The sequence below is a fragment of the Narcine bancroftii genome, chromosome 1, assembly GCF_036971445.1.
Source record: "Narcine bancroftii isolate sNarBan1 chromosome 1, sNarBan1.hap1, whole genome shotgun sequence".
Classification (NCBI taxonomy): Eukaryota; Metazoa; Chordata; class Chondrichthyes; order Torpediniformes; family Narcinidae; genus Narcine; species Narcine bancroftii.
Window position 1 is genome coordinate 45,002,481 of NC_091469.1, and position 23,627 is coordinate 45,026,107.

The following is a 23,627-nucleotide window of genomic DNA, read 5'->3' on the forward strand; positions in this document are numbered from 1 at the left end:
GTACCCCCCCACCCCCCGCAAATGGATCCTTGACTTTCTCATCGGAAAACCACAGTCAGTAAAATTGGAAACATCTCCTCCTCACTGATTATCAACACAGGTGCACCCCAAGGATGCGTGCTTAGCCCACTGCTCTACTCATTATATATCCATGACTTTATGGCCAGGCACAATTCCAATGCTATCTACAAATTTGCTGATAACACCACAGTTGTTGGCAGAATCACAGACGGAAGCGTATATGAGAAAGATAGATCAGCTCGTTGAACGGTATATTGACAACAACCTTGTCCCCAATGTCGGCAAAACCAAGGAGATGATTGTGGACTTCAGGAGGAAGTCAGGGGAACATGACCCAGACCTCATTGAGGGCTTTGTGAAGTGTCTGAGAACATTCGGTATGTCACCGAAGACTCTTGTAAACTTCTACAGGTGTATCGCGGAGAGCATTCTGGCTGGTTGCATCACTGCTGGTATGGAAACCCCAACACTCAGGACAAGAATAAACCCCAGAGGGTTGTTAACTTGGCCTGCGATATCACAGGCACCAGACTTCACTCCATCGAGAACATTTACATGAAGCAGTGCCTTAAAAAAGCAGCCTCTATCCTCAGTCCCCCACCACCACCCAGGCTACACCCTCTTCACTCTGCTTCCATCAGGGAAAAGTTACAGGAGCCTGAAGACGAGCACTCATTGGCAGAAGGACAGCTTCTTCCCCGCTGCCTTCAGATTCTTGAATAATCAATGAAACCAGACACTGCCTTACTTTTCACGCACAATTATTGTTATTAGTATTTTATTTTTTATAGAAATGTTATTAGATGTTTATAATATGAACATTTGCACTATGATGTGGCCACAAAACACCAAATTTCATGATTTGTTCATGACAATAAATTCTGATTCTGATTCAGAATATGGTACATTCTGCCCTCCACTTTCCATACAGACTTTCAATGATATTATGACTGATTGGATATTAAGCTAATACAGAAAATTTATTTTTGGGTTCTTTTCTGTTCCATTGTGAAATAATGGAATTATTTTTGTTATTTTCTGAAGTTAAAGTGATTATTCTCAAACCATAGTTTGGTCCCTTGATCAACATTGGTAATAAGTTAACAAATGACCCATTGATAGCTATGTGGTTAGACCACTGGTCAAGTAAACTAGGGGCCATGAGTTTGTTCCTCACTGGAGCCTAATTTCTGTGAAGGGCTTTGGACAAAGTGGTGACTCTCTGTCTTCCTCACGGTGGACAAAGTTAAAGAATTTAATGTATGTTACATTCTAAATGTAGCATTATGTGACTTTAGCTGTGTTTATACTAAGGACACCTCGCATCACCCCGCATCACCTCGAATCACCGCGATTTTTTGTCACTCGCAACGCCGCGCATTTTTGGACTACCTGAACTGTTTCTACCGAGCGATTGAATATGCGGTGATGTAGGGCGATGTGAGGTGATGCGAGGAATGCGAGGTGATGCAGGGCGATCCAAGGTGACCAGGAAGTCCAATGAGCAATTGAAAACCGCGGGATAAAAATCTCGACTTCCGATGAGTCACCAGCGGTGTTTCCGCTGCGAGGTCATCCCTCGCATCACTCCGCATCGACCACCTCAAAAGTAGGACGCCGGAGCACCTCGGATCGCTGCACATCGGCCACAACCGGATGTGTTTACAGTGCGGCCAGATTCGAGGTGTCACCGCGCCTCACCTCGCATTACCGCGCTTTTCCCGGCTCAGCAGAAACATCCCCAATAATGGAACCTTTATCTTTTACCATTGTTGTCAGATATTGTTTCAATAGGTTAGAACTGCTTTTCATAGTTTATTGAGATGTGATAAGGTGCTATCTAAATCTAAAGAATTAAGATAGTGAAAAGGCAAAGAAAGTTGCAGATCTAATGACAATGGTGGAGTGAATGAAAGAATTCAGTATATTATGATAAACGTAAGGACTGAATAATGTACAGATGCACAGGAAGTCTTATATGCTGCAGGTACATTAAAATATGCTAACGATAATTTAAATATAATAAACATGTAAAATGAGAAAAGGTACATAAAAAGGTAAAAAGATGAGAAAAAATTCACACTGAAAAAAAAATCTATTCACCATGTGAACCAATGAGTTGAAGAAGAAATTGCCTCCTTGGAATGCTGTAAGGGAAGGGAGAGTCTTGATGCAGTCTTGACTATTGACAATCCTTCTGCCCCCACAAATACTCCAGGGAGGAAAAGTATCAGGTGACCTGGTGATGGCGTCACGTTAAATGTGGCAGAAATGATGGGAGGATGAGGCATTGAAGAAGGATATTACTGGACTGAAGGGCTTGAATTATAAAGGGAGACTGGATAAGCTGGAGTTTTTGTCTCTGGTATCTAGGATGCTGAGGGGGAGACTTTAAGGGGAGGTATATGAAATCGTGAGGGACATAGATAAGTTGGATGTTCCTAGGCTAGGAGAATGTGAAACTAGCACGTTAAAGGTGGTTCGGCTAGTTGGAGACATTGGACGAGCAGAGGAAGTTCTAATGAGGTTATACCAAAAGGTTACGAGGGCTGGATAAAACTTTTCTCCCGCCTCACAGGAGTCTAAACCATCAGGGCGCAGGTCTCAGGTGAAGGAAACACCGATCGAGAGAAGTTCTGAGGGGTTTTTTTTCATCTCCCAGGTGGTTGGAATCTGGAGCGTCGTGCCGAACGAGAGGCGCTCACAACATTTAAGATATATTTGGGTAAACTCTTGAAACTCCATGGTTCGCAGCCTGGGGCACAAGACAACGCGATCGGCGATGGCTGGCACGGATGCGCCGAGCTCAAGGGGACGTGCATCTGTCGGAGGAGGCGGGGAATAGTGGAAGGCAGTATCGGATTGGACAATTCTCCCATCAATCCGACTGACTGACGAATGGGTGTGCGGAGCGGAGCCGAGCTACCTCTCCAGGTGCTTGAGGCGATGGGACGGAGTCTGAGTGAAGCAGACCGGCGAAAACGAGGGGAGAGAGAGGCAAAGGTGAGCGGCTCCTGGGAACCGGCGGGCCGGGCCGGGTCGGTAGCTGTTGCTGAGCGGGGTGCCGGTCCTCGGGTGATCGTCGGAGGGGCCTGGGAGCTCCGGGGTATGGGGACGGACCCACCTGTGTCCCACCTCGCTCGGAGACCTGCGCGGCTGGGTCAGGCCGGCCACTGCACCCGTCGTGTGTGGCCTCGAATCCTGTCCGCTTTCTCCGAAGGGACTGAGGGGAGTTTGAAGGATTGTTGACTGGGAACCTGCCGGCTGTCTGGCACGTCCCGTCAGAAAGTCGGGGCAGCTTGACTGGTGCGGCTCGTTTCTGCCCAGAGGAAGTCCTTCCAGTACTCACCTTTCCTAATCCTGACTCATTTACAACTTCCTATCTTTATGATGCCAGCTTTCTGTGATTATTTTAAATAATCTAATGCACCATCATAGGAAGTTCGTGGCGAAAATGGTATCCGACCATCAGCTATTGAAGTGTAATGTCCAACCGTTTTAATCGGCAACTTCGGAGAATCCGGTTTCACATTGGAATGAAACTCCGCCAAGAATGCGCCTGCCGAAGCGGATTCACACCTGTGGAATGGCCCCCTGAAAGGGACAGCTGCACGGGAGGCGCCTCAGAGCGCACTCCGGCTCCTGTCCCTTCGGGCTGTCAGAGCTGCGACAGCCGGCGCGGGCTGTCAGCGGGGGGCCGTCCCCACACTGATCCCACTGCCCCACTCGCTCCCAACAGCCCTATTATCAGTCCCCACACTGCGGGGCGGGCTGACAGCGCGGGGACGTCCCTCGCCCCACAGTGTGGGGACTGATATCGGGCTGTTGGGAGATCTGGACAGCGGGATCAGTGTGGGGACATCCCCACACTGATGTCCCAAGTCGGGGGCAGCTGGGAGGGGAGCTGTCAGGCGCTCACCAGCTGACTGTCATCCGCTTAGCAGCCGATTCGTGTGCTGGGGGGACCTCAGTGTTCCAGCGTGATCCCTCCCGGAGGATGGTTGCAAAGTTCGCCTCACATGCGCTTTCAAGTGGCCTCCCGACAGTCGCAAATGGGTATAATATGCAGCTTTGCATTGGGGGATTTTGGCCACCGGAAAGTGTCTATAGGTTTGGTAGTTTACTGCATTAGCAACGGGGGCTCCTTTATCTTTGAGGTTGTCTCCTTTACTTGGATAAGTAGAACTAGGGAAAACAGCAACTTAGTTTGTGCTTTGCCAAGGCTTATCGCCATCTTTTATATTTCAAAGCGATTACTCTTAATATTCTTCTAAAGATTTTTTTTGCTCAACCAGCTGATTCTTTCCTCTTTTGACAAAACCTTTCTTCCAGGATCAATTGAATAAGCCACTCTTGAACTGCATCCAGAGTAAATACCTATTGTATCTTAAAAACGGAGACTGAAACTATGCAACACTCCCATCCACTTTATAGAAAAGCCCAATGCCTCGTTTGATTTTGTTATTACTCATGCTAACTTTGCATTTCCTGTACAAGGACACCCTGATCCCTTTGTACTCCATTTGTTCCTCAACCAAAATGGCTTCATTATTGACATTTGCATATCCATATTGTCTACAATTTAGCTGTTCTAACTACCACATAAATTCTGAAGTTCTTTAATTTCATGGTTTAATTTTGCTTAATTTGAGAATTGTGCCGTTAAATTGAGAAAAGAACTTTGCTGTTTTTACAGCACATTTTTAACAACGTTGGTTTACCCTGAAACCGGATTGATGTACGATGAGAGCCAATAGGGCGATACACATTGGAATTTTGAGGAATGAATGAGGTTCTCAAGGATACAAAACATTCTTATAGAACTGGATAGTTTAGATGCAGGGATGGAAAAAAAATCTTAATTGTGACAGTTTAAGGATAAGGGGTAAGGATTGCAATGTGTAGAAACTTTTTTCTCAGAGTTTTGAACTTGTGAAACTCCTGAAGGTAGAAAATTGTTGAGGCTAGTTTATCAGATATTTTAAAAGGAGATGACTAAAAGGATCAAGAGGTATAGAGTGAAAGCTGGAATAGGGTACTGAAGTCGCATGATCAGCTATGATTGTATTGAATGGTGGTGTATGCTTGAAGGCTGAATAGCCTTCTTCTGCACTTATTTTCTACAATTCTGTTAAATGATTGGTAGCTTATGGATTGAAGTATGAAAAATGATTTTAAAAAAAATCTTTTTCTCCAAACTGTGTATGTATGTATTCTGTGTAATCCTGAATTTAGGTGCTATCTGTATCGAATTTGCATTTTTTTTGTGTCTCTGTTTCCTCTGGTGTTAAAGTTACCTTGCATTTCCTAAAGAAATGCTGGTAACTTAATTTGCTACTGTAAAATACCCATTTGGTGTAAGTTAATGGCAAAAAAAATCTAAGGAGTATGTCAGACAGAAAAGATTGCAGTGGTGTTGGGGATTGAGGTGGGGGGAATGAGATGGCTTCTTGGTGAATCAGCATAATTACATTATGTTTATGATATAACCTGCTACAAAACAAAATCTGGTGCAGTAGGAGATGGCAAAGCTTCACTCCGTCACAAACTCAAAGCCTTCTATGCCTGATTCGACCACAAAAACAAGAAAGAACCACCCCTCTTGCACCCCTATGTCCTCTGATAATCTTCTCCTGTCCGTATCGAAGGATGACATGCAGGCTGCCTCAGGAGAGTAAATCCAAGGAAAGCATCTTGTCCAGATGGAGTACCCAGTCAAGTATTAAAACTCTGTGCTGACCAACTTTCCAATGTGTTCACAGATATTGATATCTCACTCCGGTAGGGCGTGGTATCCACCTGTTTCAAACATGTGTCAATTGTACCAGTACCCAAAAAGAGTGTGGAAACCTGTCTAAATGACTATCAACCAGTGGCACTTACATTAACAGTGAAGTATTTTGAAAGGCTGCTGCTGAAGCACGTCGCCTCCTGTCTGAACAGTGATTATGGATCTGTTCCAATTCGCCTATCATAGCAACAGGTCTATGGCGGATGCCAGCTCACTGGCTCTACACAAAGCCCTGGAACACCTGGATAGCAAAGATGCATTCATCAGGATGCTCTTTATTTGCTACATTTTGGCATTTAACATCATCATCCCCTCAAAACTGGTCAGTAAACTCCAAGACCTGTGTATTTAGGTCTTTGATTTCCTCACTTTCAGACTGCAATCAGTGAGGATTGGTAAGAACATCTCCTTCATGATCTCCAACAATATCAGAGCACCACAGGGCTGCGTTCTTAGCTTCCTGCTCTACTCACTTTATACCTACGACTGTGTGGCAAAGAACCACAATAACACCGTGTACACATTTACTGATGACACCATGATAGTCGGTTGTATAAAAAGAGGTGATGAGTTAGCATAGAGGAGGGAGATAACCTTGCACTCAATATCACCAAAACCAAAGAGCTGATTGTTGACTTCAGGAAGGGAAAACCAGATGTGTACGATCCAGTGATCATTGGGGTATCAGGAGGAGAGGGTGAACAAAGTTTTTCGGAGTCACTATTTTGGAGGATCTTCCCTGGACCCAACACACAAATAGCATTCTGAAGAAAGCATGTCAATCCCTCTTCTTCCTCAGGAGTTTGCAAAGGTTTGGAATGACATCAGAAACCCTCACAAATTTCTACAGATGTGTGGTGAAAAAATGTGGTGACCAGTTGCATTGTCTGGTATGGGGACACCAATACTCTCAAGCGTAAAGCCCTGAAAAAGATAGTAGACTCAGCCCAGGACATTATAGGCAAACAAACCCCTTCCCACCCTCAAGAACATCTGTGGGGAATGGTGCCATTAGAGAGCAGCAACAATCAAGGATCCACACCACCCAGCACATGCTCTGTTCTCACTGCTGCCATCAGGAAAGAGGTATCGGTGCCACAGCACTTGAACCACTAGGTTCAGGAATAGCTGCTACCCCTCCACCATCAGAATCTCCAACAACAAACTCAATCAGGGACTCATTTAAGGACTCTTTATTGTTTGTGTTTTTTTCTCTTCTGTATTGCTCAGTTGTTTACATTTTTTTTGCATTATCATATTGTGTTAATTCTATCTTGCCCACAGGAAAAAGAATCTCAGGGTTGTATTTTATGTCATGTATATACATATGTACAATATATCCAAAATCTTTAGTCATTTGGTCCAAAGTTCCTTGCTTTCACATTATGATCACAATTAGCTCTTCCTCCTTGTTGATCTTGTCTTTTATCACTGATTGCTCCCATGCTTGAGAGATTACTTTTGATGCACAACATCATTACACAGATTCCTACAATTAGTGGGTTGCTAAGCGAACAAACCTGGTATTAGTTTCCATGCGTATGTACTGATGACATCAGTGTTCCTCTGTGTTCCTCTATTTGATGTGGTTGCTTTTGTAGTCTTCATTGCTTTGTCTCAATGGTGGTGAATTTCGATCACAGAATCTGGGTTGAGTGAAAGGCAGGATAGCAGCTTAATGTTCCAAGGTATGCAGATTTAAAGTGATAGAGGTAATGCAAAAGAAAAGCAGGCAAAGGAACTATCAGCTGATTGGGGAGAGCATCACAGCTATAAATAGAGAGCATATCCTGGTGACTATCAAGGTAGATTTTAGCAATAAGAGGGGAGCTATCACTTTTTTGGGTTTATACAGGGGTTTCTCTGCCAATTGTTTTTTAAAAAAACAGATGAGTAAGAAAATCTCAGAAACATGTTAAAGCAATAATATTATATTTGATGGGGTTTCAACTTTCCCAATATTGACTGGGATTGCCTTGGTGTAAAGGGCTTAGATAGAGTGGAATTTTTTTTAAGTGCATCCAAGGAGATTTATCAGAAAAGGAAACTTAACCAAGCAAGGGATAGAAGTGCTGAATGGGCAACAAGATAATAGTACATTCAGGGAGGAGTATATTGATTGTCTGGAACATGTTTGTATATGTGTTGGATATGTTGGAATACATGAGGCAAAATAAATCCTAGGATCAAATAAGATCTATCCCAGGATGCTATGGGAAACAGGGAAAATTTGTGGAGAAGGAGGTTTTACAACTTTACTACCTACAGGTGAGGTACCTGGATAGTTCATTTTGTTCCTTTTATTGAAAAATGTCAATTGATACAAGTCATGTAACTACAGGCATGTTAGCTTTGCATAAATGCTCAGTAAATTCTAAGGGTCAGGATTTGTGTCTTAGAAATGGTAGTGACTGATTATGGATGGATACTCTGCATGGGGTTGTGAGAGGAGATAGCATTAATTTGATTGCATTTTTGAGAAGATAGCCAAGATGATTGATTGAACGCAGAAAGATAGAATCACTGTACAATTCTGACTCTTCAAAAACATCATGTGTGATGATACTTGTGACTTCTGTGAACTGATTTTGTGTAATTAATTTCTCATTTTCAGGAAGATCATTGGATAACAATGTCCGAGAAGAATATTCCTGGAAGCTCAGGATATGCCTTAATTGGAGATAAATCATTAGATTTCTATAAGGATCCTATGCATTTTTGTAATAGTCGAATTCATACTTATGGAAGCAGAATTTTCCAAGCACGTCTCCTCAACAAGCCAACAATATTTGTGTGTTCTGTGAAAGGGATGAAAGAATTGTTGTGTGGTAAGTTTGTTGTCATTGTGTTATCGGGGGAATTGGCTGGCATTTTTAAAAAAAATTATCCTGCTTTGCAAATTCATGTGTAAATATCATATGGTTCTTTGTACTTAGTAGTACAAATTATGAGATATATATTTTTGGCATAATCACATTTTTTTGTTTCCTACAGAGCAAACAAGTTATCCTAATATTTATTTTTGTAAGTGACAGGCTCTAGCAAAGTTGTGGCAATTGTTCATCCCTGGTTGTTCTCCACTGAAGTTTGTGTTGTTGCCATGTGCTTGCATATTAAGTGAACCGGCGCAGACTCGAAGGGCCGATATAGCCTGTTTCCGTGCTGTAAACTGTTATATGGTTATAATAATAAAATGGTGCTAACTGCTGCATATCAGAACAGTTTTGGCCTATAAAACTTAATTTTTACTGTTCTGTAGTTTGTTGATAGTGTAAGACAGCTCCAAGAAAAGTGCAGAGAACAAAACAAAGGACTCTACATCACCTTTGTTGACCTCACCAAAGCCTTCGACACCGTGAGCAGGAAAGGGCTTTGGCAAATACTAGAGCGCATCGGATGTCCCCCAAAGTTCCTCAACATGATTATCCAACTGCACGAAAACCAACAAGGTCGGGTCAGATACAGCAATGAGCTCTCTGAACCCTTCTCCATTAACAATGGCGTGAAGCAAGGCTGTGTTCTCGCACCAACCCTCTTTTCAATCTTCTTCAGCATGATGCTGAACCAGGCCATGAAAGACCCCAACAATGAAGACGCTGTTTACATCCGGTACCGCACAGATGGCAGTCTCTTCAATCTGAGGCGCCTGCAAGCTCACACCAAGACACAAGAGAAACTTGTCCGTGAACTACTCTTTGCAGACGATGCCGCTTTAGTTGCCCATTCAGAGCCAGCTCTTCAGCGCTTGACGTCCTGCTTTGCGGAAACTGCCAAAATGTTTGGCCTGGAAGTCAGCCTGAAGAAAACTGAGGTCCTCCATCAGCCAGCTCCCCACCATGATTACCAGCCCCCCCACATCTCCATCGGGCACACAAAACTCAAAACGGTCAACCAGTTTACCTATCTCGGCTGCACCATTTCATCAGATGCAAGGATCGACAATGAGATAGACAACAGACTCGCCAAGGCAAATAGCGCCTTTGGAAGACTACACAAAAGAGTCTGGAAAAACAACCAACTGAAAAACCTCACAAAGATAAGCGTATACAGAGCCGTTGTCATACCCACACTCCTGTTCGGCTCCGAATCATGGGTCCTCTACCGGCACCACCTACGGCTCCTAGAACGCTTCCACCAGCGTTGTCTCCGCTCCATCCTCAACATCCATTGGAGCGCTTACATCCCTAACGTCGAAGTACTCGAGATGGCAGAGGTCGACAGCATCGAGTCCACGCTGCTGAAGATCCAGCTGCGATGGATGGGTCACGTCTCCAGAATGGAGGACCATCGCCTTCCCAAGATCGTGTTATATGGCGAGCTCTCCACTGGCCACCATGACAGAGGTGCACCAAAGAAAAGGTACAAGGACTGCGTAAAGAAATCTCTTGGTGCCTGCCACATTGACCACCGCCAGTGGGCTGATAACGCCTCAAACCGTGCATCTTGGCGCCTCACAGTTTGGCGGGCAGCAACCTCCTTTGAAGAAGACCGCAGAGCCCACCTCACTGACAAAAGGCAAAGGAGGAAAAACCCAACACCCAACCCCAACCAACCAATTTTCCCCTGCAACCGCTGCAATCGTGTCTGCCTGTCCCGCATCGGACTTGTCAGCCACAAACGAGCCTGCAGCTGACGTGGACTTTTTACCCCCTCCATAAATCTTCGTCCGCGAAGCCAAGCCAAAGAAGAAGAGGGTTGACTAACAAATTTAATGGCAGTAATTCAAGGGATTTTTACTTCAGCAATTCACAATGTGCAAGTGGTGCAGCTATGAAGCTGTTGCACTAAAGACCCTGGTTAAATCCTGACCTCTGATGCTCTCTGTGTGGACTTTGTATGTTCTCCCTATATCTGCATGGAATTTTGGGAGTTCTCTTGGTGCTCCAGTTTCCTCCCACATTCCATAAATATCTTGGTAGGATGGCTGCTTCAAAATTGTAACTTGAGTGATAGAATCACAGGGGATTGACAAGAATATGAAGAAGATAAAATGTGTTAGGTTTTAGTTAATGGGTGCTTGATAGTTAGTGAGGACTTTAAAGGAACAGTTCCTATCTCTCTAACTTGAGGACAAGCAAGAGTATGACATTTAGTTCCTGTTAACTGGCTGATTTAAGTCTTAGCCAATTTGATTAATGGTATGGATATTACAACTGCAAATTAAATCTGTAACTTGGATGCAGAAAGAAAACATGCAGGAGTGAAATCTGTTCCAATTATTTATGAAAGAAAGATGTTATAAGCCTTCAATGCCTGCATTAGTACAACATTCACTAGATGTTTGTTTTAATAAAATTAAATTTTTATTTGCAATAATACAATATTTATATTCCACTTTAAAATTGTAGTTCTTTTTGGATAGTGTTGCAGAGAATTAGGGTTGAGACCTTGCACATGAACATTCCATTTGCCGCCTTGATTACCTGCAAACCAATCTTTCGTGATTCATGAACAAGTACTGCAAGTCTCTCTGTACAACATGCTGCAATCTAATTCTATTTACTTAATAATCTGATTGTGGTTTTCCTTTTCTCCAAAGATCTATGACCTCAATTTGTCAATATTATACTTCATCTGGCAGACTTTTGTCCATTCACTTAACCAGTATATAATCTCTCAAAAGACTCTGTCCTCTGCACAATTTTCTTTCCCACTCAGTTTAGTGTTATTCTTGTAACATTGCATCACAATGCTTGCTAGAGATGAACGTGTAAAGCAATGTGTAATATTTTCCCTGAAGATAATTTCTTCCTGGTTGCATTATTTGAAGTTTTGTATTGTGATTTAAATTATTAAAATTACTGTTTCTATTCAACACTTTAGATATAGATATAACAGGAAATAGGGTCAATAAATAATCTTGTGGAAACTAAAATGGGCAGCACAAGGGAATTGCAATCACAATGTTTTGACTTTTTCCAAAAAGAAGTATTTTCTACCATTAATGAAATTACTTGGAGGCAACCAATGCTTGTGAATATCAAAGTCGCACAGGGAAATATTGTGCGAATCTCTGTTATTCCAGAGATGTAGAATATATCTTCATTGTGTGGACCATTGGTCAAAGATTTAAAAAAAAGTTTCTCTCAGTTCCTTTTTACTGAAGAAGTCCTTGGAAATATTTGAAATATTCTTGAAAATGCACATGAGATGCCCTGGAATTGTACATACTGTGCTAGTGATTTGGCAATTGTAGAACTGTTCGTTCTTTGAAAGACCACTCTAGTTAGTCCACTTTCTGCTGCTTAACTGCAGCAAGTATTTTCTCATCAAGTACTTTTAATATTGTTTGAAAATCACTGCAGGCAGTCATTAGTAAAGACTCCACTGATTTTTTTTCTCTCTATTCCTGCCCTCCCTATCTTGAGATACTTGAGACTAATTGCCCAAATGAAACAATTTACCATAAACCAAGATTAAGTATAGGAGCTTCCTTCTTTGACTCAGTTTCAAACTATGTTTGGTATATTGGAGCCAAAATGTAATGCATTGCAAGTATAAATAAATTGCAAGTATGCATGACATGGCAAATTTTCAATGGGATCTTTGTGTTTCTCTTTAATAACTCTCCCTTGGGATCTAGCTGCTTCAATTTGGTTTTGTGGATTCTTTTTAAAAATATATTTTACAATTAAAAAAAAAGTTGAACAATAGAATTTTGAATGTGCTACAAGACCAGAAAAAGTTTATAAAAATGATCATTAGTACAAGTTCCAAAGCACAATCACGATAATAGAATATAACAAAAGAAGAAAAAAAATAAATATAATTTCAAAACCCCTTCCCTTAAACAAGGTTGAAGATTACGTTCATAAATTCAAGTGGCACAATTCTAGAGTGGGATAACACAATTCAAGATTCCAGATTAACTCTAAACTTTACTAGTCCATGAATGAACCCCATATCATTTGGAATTTAATATTTAAATCATTGATTGCATATCTAATTTTTTTCCAAATTTAAACAAAACGTAATATCCCTTGGCCTTTGTGCATGTGTAGGTAGAGAACTTCCATTTAATCAAAATTGCACGTCTGGCCATCAACGAAGTAAGAGATAAAATGTGGCATTGAATTGAAGTTAGTAATGTGTTATCTTTTTGGAATGTTCAGAAAAAGCAATTAAAGGCCTAGGTTCCAATTTTAAATTGAGAATCACCAATAATGTTTGAAAAACTTCATTCCAATTTTTTTTCTAAGCTACGGCAGGTCCAGAACATGTTAATTAAAGAAGCATCACCTGTTTTACATTTATCACATCAGGGATTAATGTCTAGACAATTTAACTTTAGACGTGTTCTATGTACCACTTTAAATAATGGGGGTTGTCTTAGACCAGCAATTTGTCATTAATAAAAGATATTAAGCCTTTTTAGGGAGGTTGCAGCTCAAAAAATGTATTAAGAATATTTGCCTCAGGAGTTCCAGGAAAATCAGGATTCTGAAATTGAACAAAGTGTCTAATTTGTAAATATCTTTAAAAAAGACTTTAGCTAAGTTCAATTTTACAGCCAATTGTTCAAAAGATGCAAAATTGTTGTCAATAAAAAGGTCTTTAAAACATTTTATTCCCAATCTGTGCCAACCATTGAAGGCAGAGTCTTGCAAAGAAGGTTGAAAAAGGTGATTGAATATAAGCAAAAGAAACATCTCTTAAGAGCAGAAGTTGATAGATAAACCAATGAGGGAACAACAGACTTCTCTATAGACAGGAAAGGAGGTGCTTAATAGGATGGGGTGGACAAATGGATAGTTTGAAGTGCTCCTCCTGCTTGACTCGAAGTGCATGCATTCCAGGTTCTTCATGGCATCCTGAATGTTCCTTCTCCACTTAGATTAATACGGGCCAGTGATTTCTAGGATTCAATGTGCATGTTTCTTTTTCAATCTTTTTATTGGTTATGGAGAAAATAATAATATTAAATACATATGATATAATGTTCAGGTAAAAGTAAATTAAAATGACAGATTGTAAACAACATTAAACAAGATCCATTTGATCTATGTTTTTGATTTTTTTTTAAAAGAAAAAAACCTATAACTAATGTAATTTATAACTCAAATCTATTATCTGACTGATTATCGTCAAAACCAGGCGTCAACTACTAATTTCAATACTAATAGTTCAAAAGATTAAGAAAAAGAAAAGAGATTTTTAATAAAGAGCAAAAATAATTGAACTATAAATTTTCAAAATAATTGAAAAGGAACCCCAAAGAGAACATTCTTTTTTACTCATTGTAGTAGTTGAGCACCTAATTTTCTCTAGAGAGAGGGATGCCATCAAATCCAATAACCATTGTGAATGTGTGGGGGGGACAACACCTTTCCACCGCAGCAGAAGGAGCCTCTAGCAACTAGGGAAGCAAAAACAATTACATGGGATTGAGATGGAATCAAAATTAAGTCCATTGGTTCACTCATTCCAAAAATAGTAATAAAAGGGCTCAGAGACAGATTTGTATCAAGAAAGCTAAATATGGAATACAAAATAATATAATATTTGGATATGATCAATTAAAGGCTTATCTATGAAAAAGATTAACTACATCTTATTTACTGTTAGAAGATGATGAAATAGAAACAATAATATCAAATCCAAATACAAAAAAGTTCATATCAGTTATGTATTTATTACTTTTGAGGGGAGTAAAAAATGAATTGGTCAAAAATATGTTGCGATAGTACGAAAAATACAATAAATGTTTGATATGGAATGATGCAATACAATTTCATACATCAGTTATATATTATGCCACTAAATCTTAATAGATTAAAGCCAGATATTTTGGATAAGTGTTTTCGATGTAAACAGGACACAGGAACCTTTTTACACTCTACATGGACATGCCCCAAATTGAATTATTTTTCAACTAATTTAATACATTTTCTTCAGCAGGTTAATAGGTGTTAAACTCTTGGAAACCCAAAGTTGTTTCTTTTGGGGGATATATCAAGGATTGGTCCAGATTTAAAATTGGATTGGCTTTAAAAATAATTTTTAAAGGTCGTGCTGGCAGTTTCCAGGAAATGTATAGCTGTTTCATGGAAATTGGATCTGGATTTGGTATTACATAGCTGGACTATTGAGTTTTGGGTGACGTAGTTCAACTTGTGTCAACTATACTTCAGAATAATTTCCCATTAGTTCTCAAGATTAACTCCACTCCTGATGGAAGTTTGTCAAGGGTGAGATGTATTGTGAGGTGAGAAAAGTTGGGGCAGGCTGTTGGAATTGGAAGCTTTTGTAAGTTTGCAGAAGGCTATGTCTATTAGCTACTGCTCTCCCACTCCCTGAGCTTTTCTTGGAGTTGTTGCAAGGTGTAGATCAGTGGTTTTCAAACTGCTTCTTTGTATTCCCATTCCACCTGAAGTAATCCCTTACTAATCATAGAGCACCTATGGCATCAGGATTACTTCAGATGGAATGTGAGTTTAGAGGAGCAGTTTGAAAATCACTGGTGTAGATCATGACTATTTGTGCCTCAAGATCCATGGTTTTCAAATGTATTCTTTCCACTTACATTCCATCTTAAGTAATCCCTTACTAAACACAGCACCTATGGCATAGGAATTACTTAAGGTGGTATGTGAGTGGAAAGAATACATTTGAAAACCATTGCTCTAAGATGAACAAATTACAAATGACTTTAAAGAGCAGCTCTTCAACCACAGGGAGAAGGTAATTGAGCAGGACTTTGAATTTTGCTGTAGTAGGAAGAACCCTCTGTAATTTCAACTGCTGGACCTATCTTAATGTTTGCAAGCAATGGGTGTCTTCATTTAAAAAGAAAATTAAGTTAATGTGAACAAAATATTTCTCTTTGGGAGCATTATGAAGGTTGGCTTTTTTCCTTTGAATTGCCCAGTTTTTATTCCACCTCTCCCCTTGTTGATAATTTAAACTTTTTTGATTCGACTATATTGACTGTAAATGTTATTGTGTTGAATATGTTCCTCCTCAACAGAGCAGAGTGGCATTAAATTTCATACGTGGTTTTAATTTGGATCTTGATATCCAGTTTGGGTATTTGAGCTCCATATTAGGAATTCTCAATAATGTCTAAGGTTGGAAAGGTCTGTGCAGAAGTTGTAGTCCCACAAGTTTAGCTTTGATTCAAATCTGAAACTGTTTGCATGTTGTAGTTTGCTTTGTGAATGCATTCAGAGAAAACTTTTAGTTTTATGACCTCAAAAATGATCTTGGTTGAGTTTTGAGATTTTTGATGTTCAAGATTCCTTCATTGTTATGTACATAAAAACACAACATTTGTAAACTTCTCTTTGCCTATAAAGGCACACAGAGGTTCCATTGGGCCAGCACTCCACCAATAAGAGAAAGGGAAACAAAAAAGAGTTCCTTCAGAGAGACAGTGTATCTTGGATTCTCTTCTTGTGCTGCAGTAACCTCTGCTGCCACATGGCCTCCTGTTTGTTCTAATGGTGAACAAAAGCTCCAAATTTCAAACCTCTGATATGATCAGGAGGCAGTTAACAGGCAAGGCTCTTCAGGGACCCTTCATGACATTAACACCCTCATGAATCCCTGTCCTGATACCTAGTTCTCATGAGCCGGACTCCCACAGCCTGGTGCAATTCCTTCAACCTCTGAACCCCTCGCTCATCCACCCCATAGGGTTCTCTCCAAGGCTTCTCCCTCTCAGTAGGGGAGGGGGTGTGGAAAGGGGATATTCTCCTGTGCTGCCCTGCACTTGTTTGCTGACCCCTGGAGTCCATAAACCTTGTGGTCTGCTGCCAAGTATGGGTACTGCCATCTTGGGCACAGACATCTGTGGGTTTGCCAGTTTTTAAAATGATCAACATCGACCCATTCCACAGGTCATTTAAACCTGTACCAGGGTGTTGGCACAGGCTGGACAACAAGTCCCGTGGAGGAGTGCTATGTCTCTTTCCCTGCTCTCCTGAAACTGCACCTGGGATTCTGTGTTATGACTTGGAAACAATTGTGGAAAATTGGAACAGTTACCAATGACTGTCATATGATGTGCACATTATGCTCACTTCTGGGTTGTATGATCCCCAATTATGAGATATTTGTTCATTTTAAGTAACAAAGCATCACAAATGGTTGTTTCATGCAGCCAAATGAAATATGCCATAATCTACAACTCTTGCTTTTCCAGGTAAGATATCTATATTTGAAAAGGATCCTTCAACAATTATGCATGACTTGTATGGTGATAATCTAGTCACAACAAATGGTAAGATCATTATAAGGATATATCTTTTGACATGTACAGAGGTGTATGGAGGATACTGAAGGAGGATGCTCACTCCTGGTTGTTCATGGATTGATGCAGTTTGTATCACTATTTTACAGAGAAGATCAATATCTTTGATCCATCCTACACTCCCTCAATGTGTAAGCTGTTTGGGGATATCATCTGCTTCACTCATGGTATGTTCCACTGTTTGTGTTCAGGAAAACAGTAAAGATGTTGGCACAGATATTCTGTTACAGGTGCAAGTAGCAAAACAAGGCCAGAATATGGTGGATGCCAGTTTTAGACGAGTTTCCATAAAATCCAAACATAATCTCCAAAATACAGACATAAACAAGCCATTTAATTGCTTTGTTTCTGTCCTAAATAGAAAACTGTCTTTTCCATCTTAGCAAAGGAAGTAGATTAGCTATTTGACTGATGTACTGCTCAGATAAAATTCTTAATTGGCTTCTGTTAACTGCTTTAATATTATTCAGTACAATATTTGTGCCCAGCAGTCTCTTGTGTGTGCTGCCATTTCTGTTATTGGCTGAATTTGGGCTATTTTGTTTGTACTTCAGAATAATTTGAAGGATTAGCAGAAGAGTGAATGCATTCTTGTCCAACTTCATTTGATGGATGTTCACTGTGGGTGCAGATGATTTAATGTTCCATTCTAAGTTGCTCTTGACTGGGTCTCTGCACCAAAGAGCAATGAGCATGAATGTATTTAATGCCATAAATCTGAAAATGTAATGCTAACTTGTGGTAATGATCTGAGGCACAGCCAGTTTTGCATGCAGGATCCACTTTCACTAAATGCAGAATTTAAGTGAGATGTATGGCACAGGAACAGGCCATCTGTCTGAACTAGTCCATGGCAGTGTTTGTGCTCCATTCAAATCTCTCTCCATCTTGGCTCCATTTAAAATCTATCACTGTAACCCTCTATTTCCTTGTTTTTTTTCAGTCAGACCCCCCACCCCGCCCCCTTAATTGTAACTGTACATTCAATCACTCCTTGTGGTAGGAAGTTTCGTATTCGCACCACTCTGGATGAAGGCACTTCCAGTCTATGCCCCATTGGATATTGTAGTGAATACCATTCTTAAAATTGGAAACATTGCCTCTGATTGCTGAGAATCGTCCACTTTAATGCAACAGGAAAAAAATATGTCTATACTGCAGAGGAAGGGAAAGTTTTGGATGAGCTAAGGAGTTGCGGCTATAATGTCTTGGTAGAATTGAGGTCAACAGGCTGTGTGAGGGAGCCAATTATAGAAAATTGTACCTTCACTAATCTCTTCATTGAATGGAAGAAATTTTGGCTTTTACCATTACCAGTCTTGGGCTGTAATTTCTTGCACCTGAGGTCCTGGAAGTACAGCAAAGTCACTGACTAGATTAAAAAATTGCCTTGGAGAGTAGGTGCTTTTTTTCTCTGTTTCCATGTGCTATTTATCATTCATTGCTGGTTTCTCTGTACATTGAGTGAAGGGGCTGAAGCCACAGTCATCAAGGAAGGTTGGGAGACTGCATTATTCCAGTGTCAAAGTACATGGAGCTGGATTTGAATTTATTGTTTTAGAAACTGGATTTTTTTTGGGGGGGCTAGTTTAATACCAAAGTGACAGTAGAAAGGGTTAGGCCAATGGTTCTCAACCTTTTTCTTTCCACTCACATATCACTTTAAGTAATCCCTATGACATAGGTGCTCTGTGATTAATAAGGGGTTGCTTAAGGTGGTATGTGAATGGGAAGAGAAGGTTGAAAATCATTGCTCTAGACCCAATTTTAACTGAAATATTTTGCTTGAGAAAAATGGTCATTGGACCATTTCCTTTGAAGTTATGAAACTGTGCACATAATGAGTTAATTAGGTACAATTAAAACTTTTTCTTTCTACTCACATACCACGTTAAGCAATCCCTTACTAATCATGGAGCATCTATGGCAGTGGTTCCCAACCTTTTACTTTCCACTCACATACCACTTTAAGTATTCCCTCCGGCATAAGTGTTCTGTGATCAGTAAGTGATTGCTTAAGGTGATATGTGAGTAGGAAGGGAAGGTTGAGAATCACTGCTCTAGACCCAATTGCTACTGAAATATTTTGCTTGAGAAAAATTGTCATTGGCCCATTCCACGCTGCTGAAGATCCAGCTGCGCTGGGTGGGTCACGTCTCCAGAATGGAGGACCATCGCCTTCCCAAGATCGTGTTATATGGCGAGCTCTCCACTGGCCACCGTGACAGAGGTGCACCAAAGAAAAGGTACAAGGACTGCCTAAAGAAATCTCTTGGTGCCTGCCACATTGACCACCGCCAGTGGGCTGATATTGCCTCAAACCGTGCATCTTGGCGCCTCACAGTTTGGCGGGCAGCAACCTCCTTTGAAGAAGACCGCAGAGCCCACCTCACTGACAAAAGGCAAAGGAGGAAAAACCCAACACCCAACCCCAACCAACCAATTTTCCCCTGCAGCCGCTGCAACCGTGTCTGCCTGTCCCGCATCGGACTTGTCAGCCACAAACGAGCCTGCAGCTGACGTGGACTTTTACCCCCTCCATAAATCTTCGTCCGCGAAGCCAAGCCAAAGATGAAACTGTGCACATAATGAATCAATTTGGAATGATTAAAACAGTGGTTTTCAAACTTTTTCTTTCCGCCCACATACCACCTTAAGCAATCCCTTATTAATCACAGAACACTTATGGCATAGGGAATACTTAAAGTGGTATGTGAGTGGAAAGAATAGGTTGAGAACCACTGGGTTAGGCATTTTTCCCCTTGCCTCTGACTCTGTTGTCATTTAGTATTGAGCATTTTAAAGATTCACCACTCTCTGGATGAAGGAGTTTTAACTTTTATCTTGAATCTCTGGCCCTTTATTTTCACCATAACTTTTAGACAAGTCAGCCAGGGGGAAACATCAACTCTGTACCTAAACTGTGAAGCCCAGTAAGACCTTTGCACATCTCAATGAGATCCTCTCTCGTTTGCAGAACTTGAGTCAATGACCAGTCTGCTTTACCTTTTTGAATGACTAACATGCCACCCTTAGAATAAAAGTGATGAACCAGATGTTTATACTGTAAATAGGGAGGACGGGCCTGTTCACATTATTCCAGATCTGGTCTTACAAGGGCCAATATATAATTGGAGCAAGGCATCTGGATGTTGCCAAGATTATGAGGCTAGACAGCATTCCAGCTGATGTTCTCTGGGCCTGCAATTATGAACACACTGTGCCTGTAGCAAGGTATTTCAGCACATTTATAACACTGGCATCTATTAGTTAACATGGAAGGTTATCCAAGTATGTCTTTTTTTTAAATAAAATGTTGACTCCTCCAATCTGGCCAACAATTACCCAATTGGTCCACCAACAGTCGTTAATGAACTAATGAAAGGCATATCAACTGTGCCATTAAACTGCGTGTACAATATACTGCTCAGTTTGTATTTTGCCAGGATCATTCGGCTCCAAACTTCATTACATTTCTGTCCAAATGTGGACGAGCAAGACTAATTTCAGAAACAAGGGTGACTGCTCTTGATATCGTGGTGCCATTTGACTGAGTTCAGCACCCAAGGAGCTGGAGCAAAACTGAAGCACCTCAGTCTTGAGGGATTTCCCAAGGGGATCTCCTGGGTAAAAGATTGTGCTAATTGGAGATGGACCTTTCTTAAGAGAAGATTGTTATGATGTTGGTCAGTCATCTCAGCCCCAGACATCGCATGTACTCCTCAGACCAATCATTCTCAACGTCAATGACATTTTCTTTGATCACAAGCTGGTGATTGCATAGTTTTACTTGGAGTTCCTTCTGAAGTAAAAGATTCCATGCCTATGTGCAGTAAGACCAAGACAACAATTAGTCATGGGCTGATATGTGTAAGTAATGTTCGAGCCAGATAACTACCAGGCAATGACCTTCTCCGATCAGAGAGAATTTCACCAACCATCTTTGACAATCAATGGCATTGCCTCCATTTAGTCCCAATCATCAACATCTTTGAGTTCCCTGTTGACCAGAAAGTGAAGCAGAGAAATCATGTACCTATTGTCACTTCAAGAATTAGTCAGAATCTGGCTACACAAGAGATTGCAGCTGTTGGAATTTGGAGCAAAAATTGAGGTCCTGGAGAAAAGCAAGTCACGTTTTGAGTTGAGACTCTATAGTGAAATATGTGGTATCCTGCAGCAAGTGACTCACCTCCTGACACTAAAGCCTTTTCACCACTTATAAGTCGAGCATCAAGAGTGTGATTGGAATATACTCTTTTTTGGACCTCATCTAGGATCAAGCAGCTTACTTGATTGGCACCCTATCAACCACCAAAAATATTCATTCCCTCCATCATTGGTGAACAATCCCATATTCAAAAATACTCCAGTTGTATTGTTATGGGCCCAGAGGATTCAAAAAACCAGCAACAATAGAAATTCACCAAGACAAATGGTTACTTAAACAAAAGTTGCTTTTAATTATCTTTAAACATGAAAACAGGATTAAACTCTAACTTATTACTATTAACTTAACCTAATTTAACCCCCCTTCTAATTCTAAGTGCACATGTATGTAATGTGTGTGTAAGTTCAGAAAAGTACTTTGATTCACAGTCTCTTCTCATTTCTCACTCCTCCAAGTTCATTGGTATCAGCCAATTCTTATACTGTGCACAGAATTTAACATTTATGAATGTTCACCAGGCTTTGGTGCTTGATAAGTAAATGGTTACTGCTCAGGAAGGTTCTTTTATGTTTTTAGAGAGAGATTTGTTGCTCATTCAGTGTCTTGCCAAAGAAACTTGCCCCAGCAGGGTTTTCCAGATGATGAACTCTTTTTCAGGTCATCACAGAGTTCCTTTTTATTTCCCTTATTTCAAATGAAACATTATACAGCCAGCCACCTCTTTTGTATGGGCCATAAGGACCAGACTGATCTAAGCACTCACAACCCGTCTTCAAAATGGGGTTTTTCCACAAGCTTGCCACCTTGTCATGTTCCAGACCTAGCTGCTGTCGCTACACTGTAGAACTGAATTTTCTGTGTGTGTGTGTGTGTGTGTGTGTCTCTCTCTCTCTCTCTCTCTCTCTCTCTTTCTCTCTCTGAAAAAAAACCTGTTTGATTCTCTTTACTTGCAAAACCACATGACCCTCCTAGAACAACAAACCTCATTCAGACAGACTGCGACACTGAACCTAATCTTTGAGTCTGTTCATCCGTTGCATTCCAAAACAGTAATCCATTACTCCACAGCATGTCCAATTAACACCTACTTGTGAAGTCCTTATAGGCATTCTTCAAAGTTTTTGCAAAGGCACCCGGAGCCTGGACTGTCTGGCTTGAGCAGAGCTCTGGCATTTTAAATGAGATGTGTTTTGAAGTGTTTGTATCTGTGCGTGACCTAACTAAAAGCCCCACAATTTATCTCCCTTTAAAACTTATCTGTAAACAATATGAAATCCGTCACAATATGCTCAGAATTTTCTGACAGCATTTCCCTAACTAGTGATCTTTTGCACCCTAGAAGGACAAGAATCACAGAAACATTGAAACAGCACTGCCTGCAGATTCCTTTCCAAGTTGCACACAATTATTATTTGGAAATGGTTCTTTGACACTGGATCCAAATCCTAGAACTTCCAATCCAGAACATTGCAGGAATGCACATTACGATAACCACATGTACATTAAATGGTGCCATTGCTTTTGATGCCCCGATTTCAAAAGATGAATGAATAAATAGACAAAAGTAGTTACAATAAAGGCTTAATGGTACATGTATATGCCTTTCTAGTGGCTTGCTGTTACTATATATTTGTGAGTTGCTGAGGGACATAGATTATAAATGCCTTTCAAGGTCTTGCTATTTTATTAAAAACACTCTCATGGTTTTTAGACTGCAATGTTGGGAAAATTGCAGAAAAAAAAATTAACACAATTACTGCCTGTGTGCTTGTTCACACTGGGTGTCTTTTTAGACTGCAAATATCTGAGTGCAACGGCCCCAGTGGCTGGATGTGGAGTAGAGTGGATGACCATCAACAAATTTTTCCGGTACGATTTACAATGCAGTCTTCATACAGAAAGTTGTAGGGGTCCTGCAGGATAAATCACAGTGCAGGAATTGACTCAAAATTCCTGCACATCCAATTTTAGACTGCCCGTTCTTGATTGTGCCGTTACGTGCCTGCAGTTGAAAAACCATAACTGTGTCATGCAAGACTTCTGCTCTTAAGAGATGTTTGCGAGCAGATTTGCTCCGGAACATCAGAAGTGTTCTCTTTTTAAAGAAAAATGTAGGAACCCAAATCGTATCACTCTTTTTGCTTGTTGTAATTCTCTCATTTCATTGAATAATCTCCCTAGCCCTACCCATAACACTAGACAACAAATTTTTTTCAAGGGTTTGCATCCTAACAAACAATTTGAAAACTTCAGGCTGAACATAAAGATATTTTCAGATTTGCTGTATCACGGCAAAACATTTAATTAACTTTTATTGAATTTAGCACATTTAATCGCATAATAATGCTGGCACATCAACTGACCTAGCTGCAGTCATTTGATAAATACCATGA

At 40.6% G+C, this 23,627-nt stretch overlaps 1 protein-coding gene across 9 annotated transcripts in view; it reads left to right on the top strand.

Annotated features, from left to right (window-relative positions):
• The window catches only part of LOC138757675 (uncharacterized), a 124,035-nt gene that overhangs the window by 12,400 nt on the left and 88,008 nt on the right, over positions 1–23,627 (top strand). For 4 of the 9 annotated variants that reach the window (XM_069925409.1, XM_069925417.1, XM_069925427.1 and 1 more), the window contains exons 2-5: positions 2,684–3,024; positions 8,427–8,640; positions 16,956–17,033; positions 17,153–17,230. In XM_069925409.1, the coding sequence (XP_069781510.1) occupies positions 2,920–3,024; positions 8,427–8,640; positions 16,956–17,033; positions 17,153–17,230 (475 nt within the window). In that variant the 5' untranslated portion in view covers positions 2,684–2,919. Of the gene's footprint in view, positions 1–2,683; positions 3,025–3,997; positions 4,078–8,426; positions 8,641–16,955; positions 17,034–17,152; positions 17,231–23,627 lie in introns of those variants that run through there. The other 5 variants (XM_069925397.1, XM_069925384.1, XM_069925390.1 and 2 more) reach the window with 5 other exon arrangements.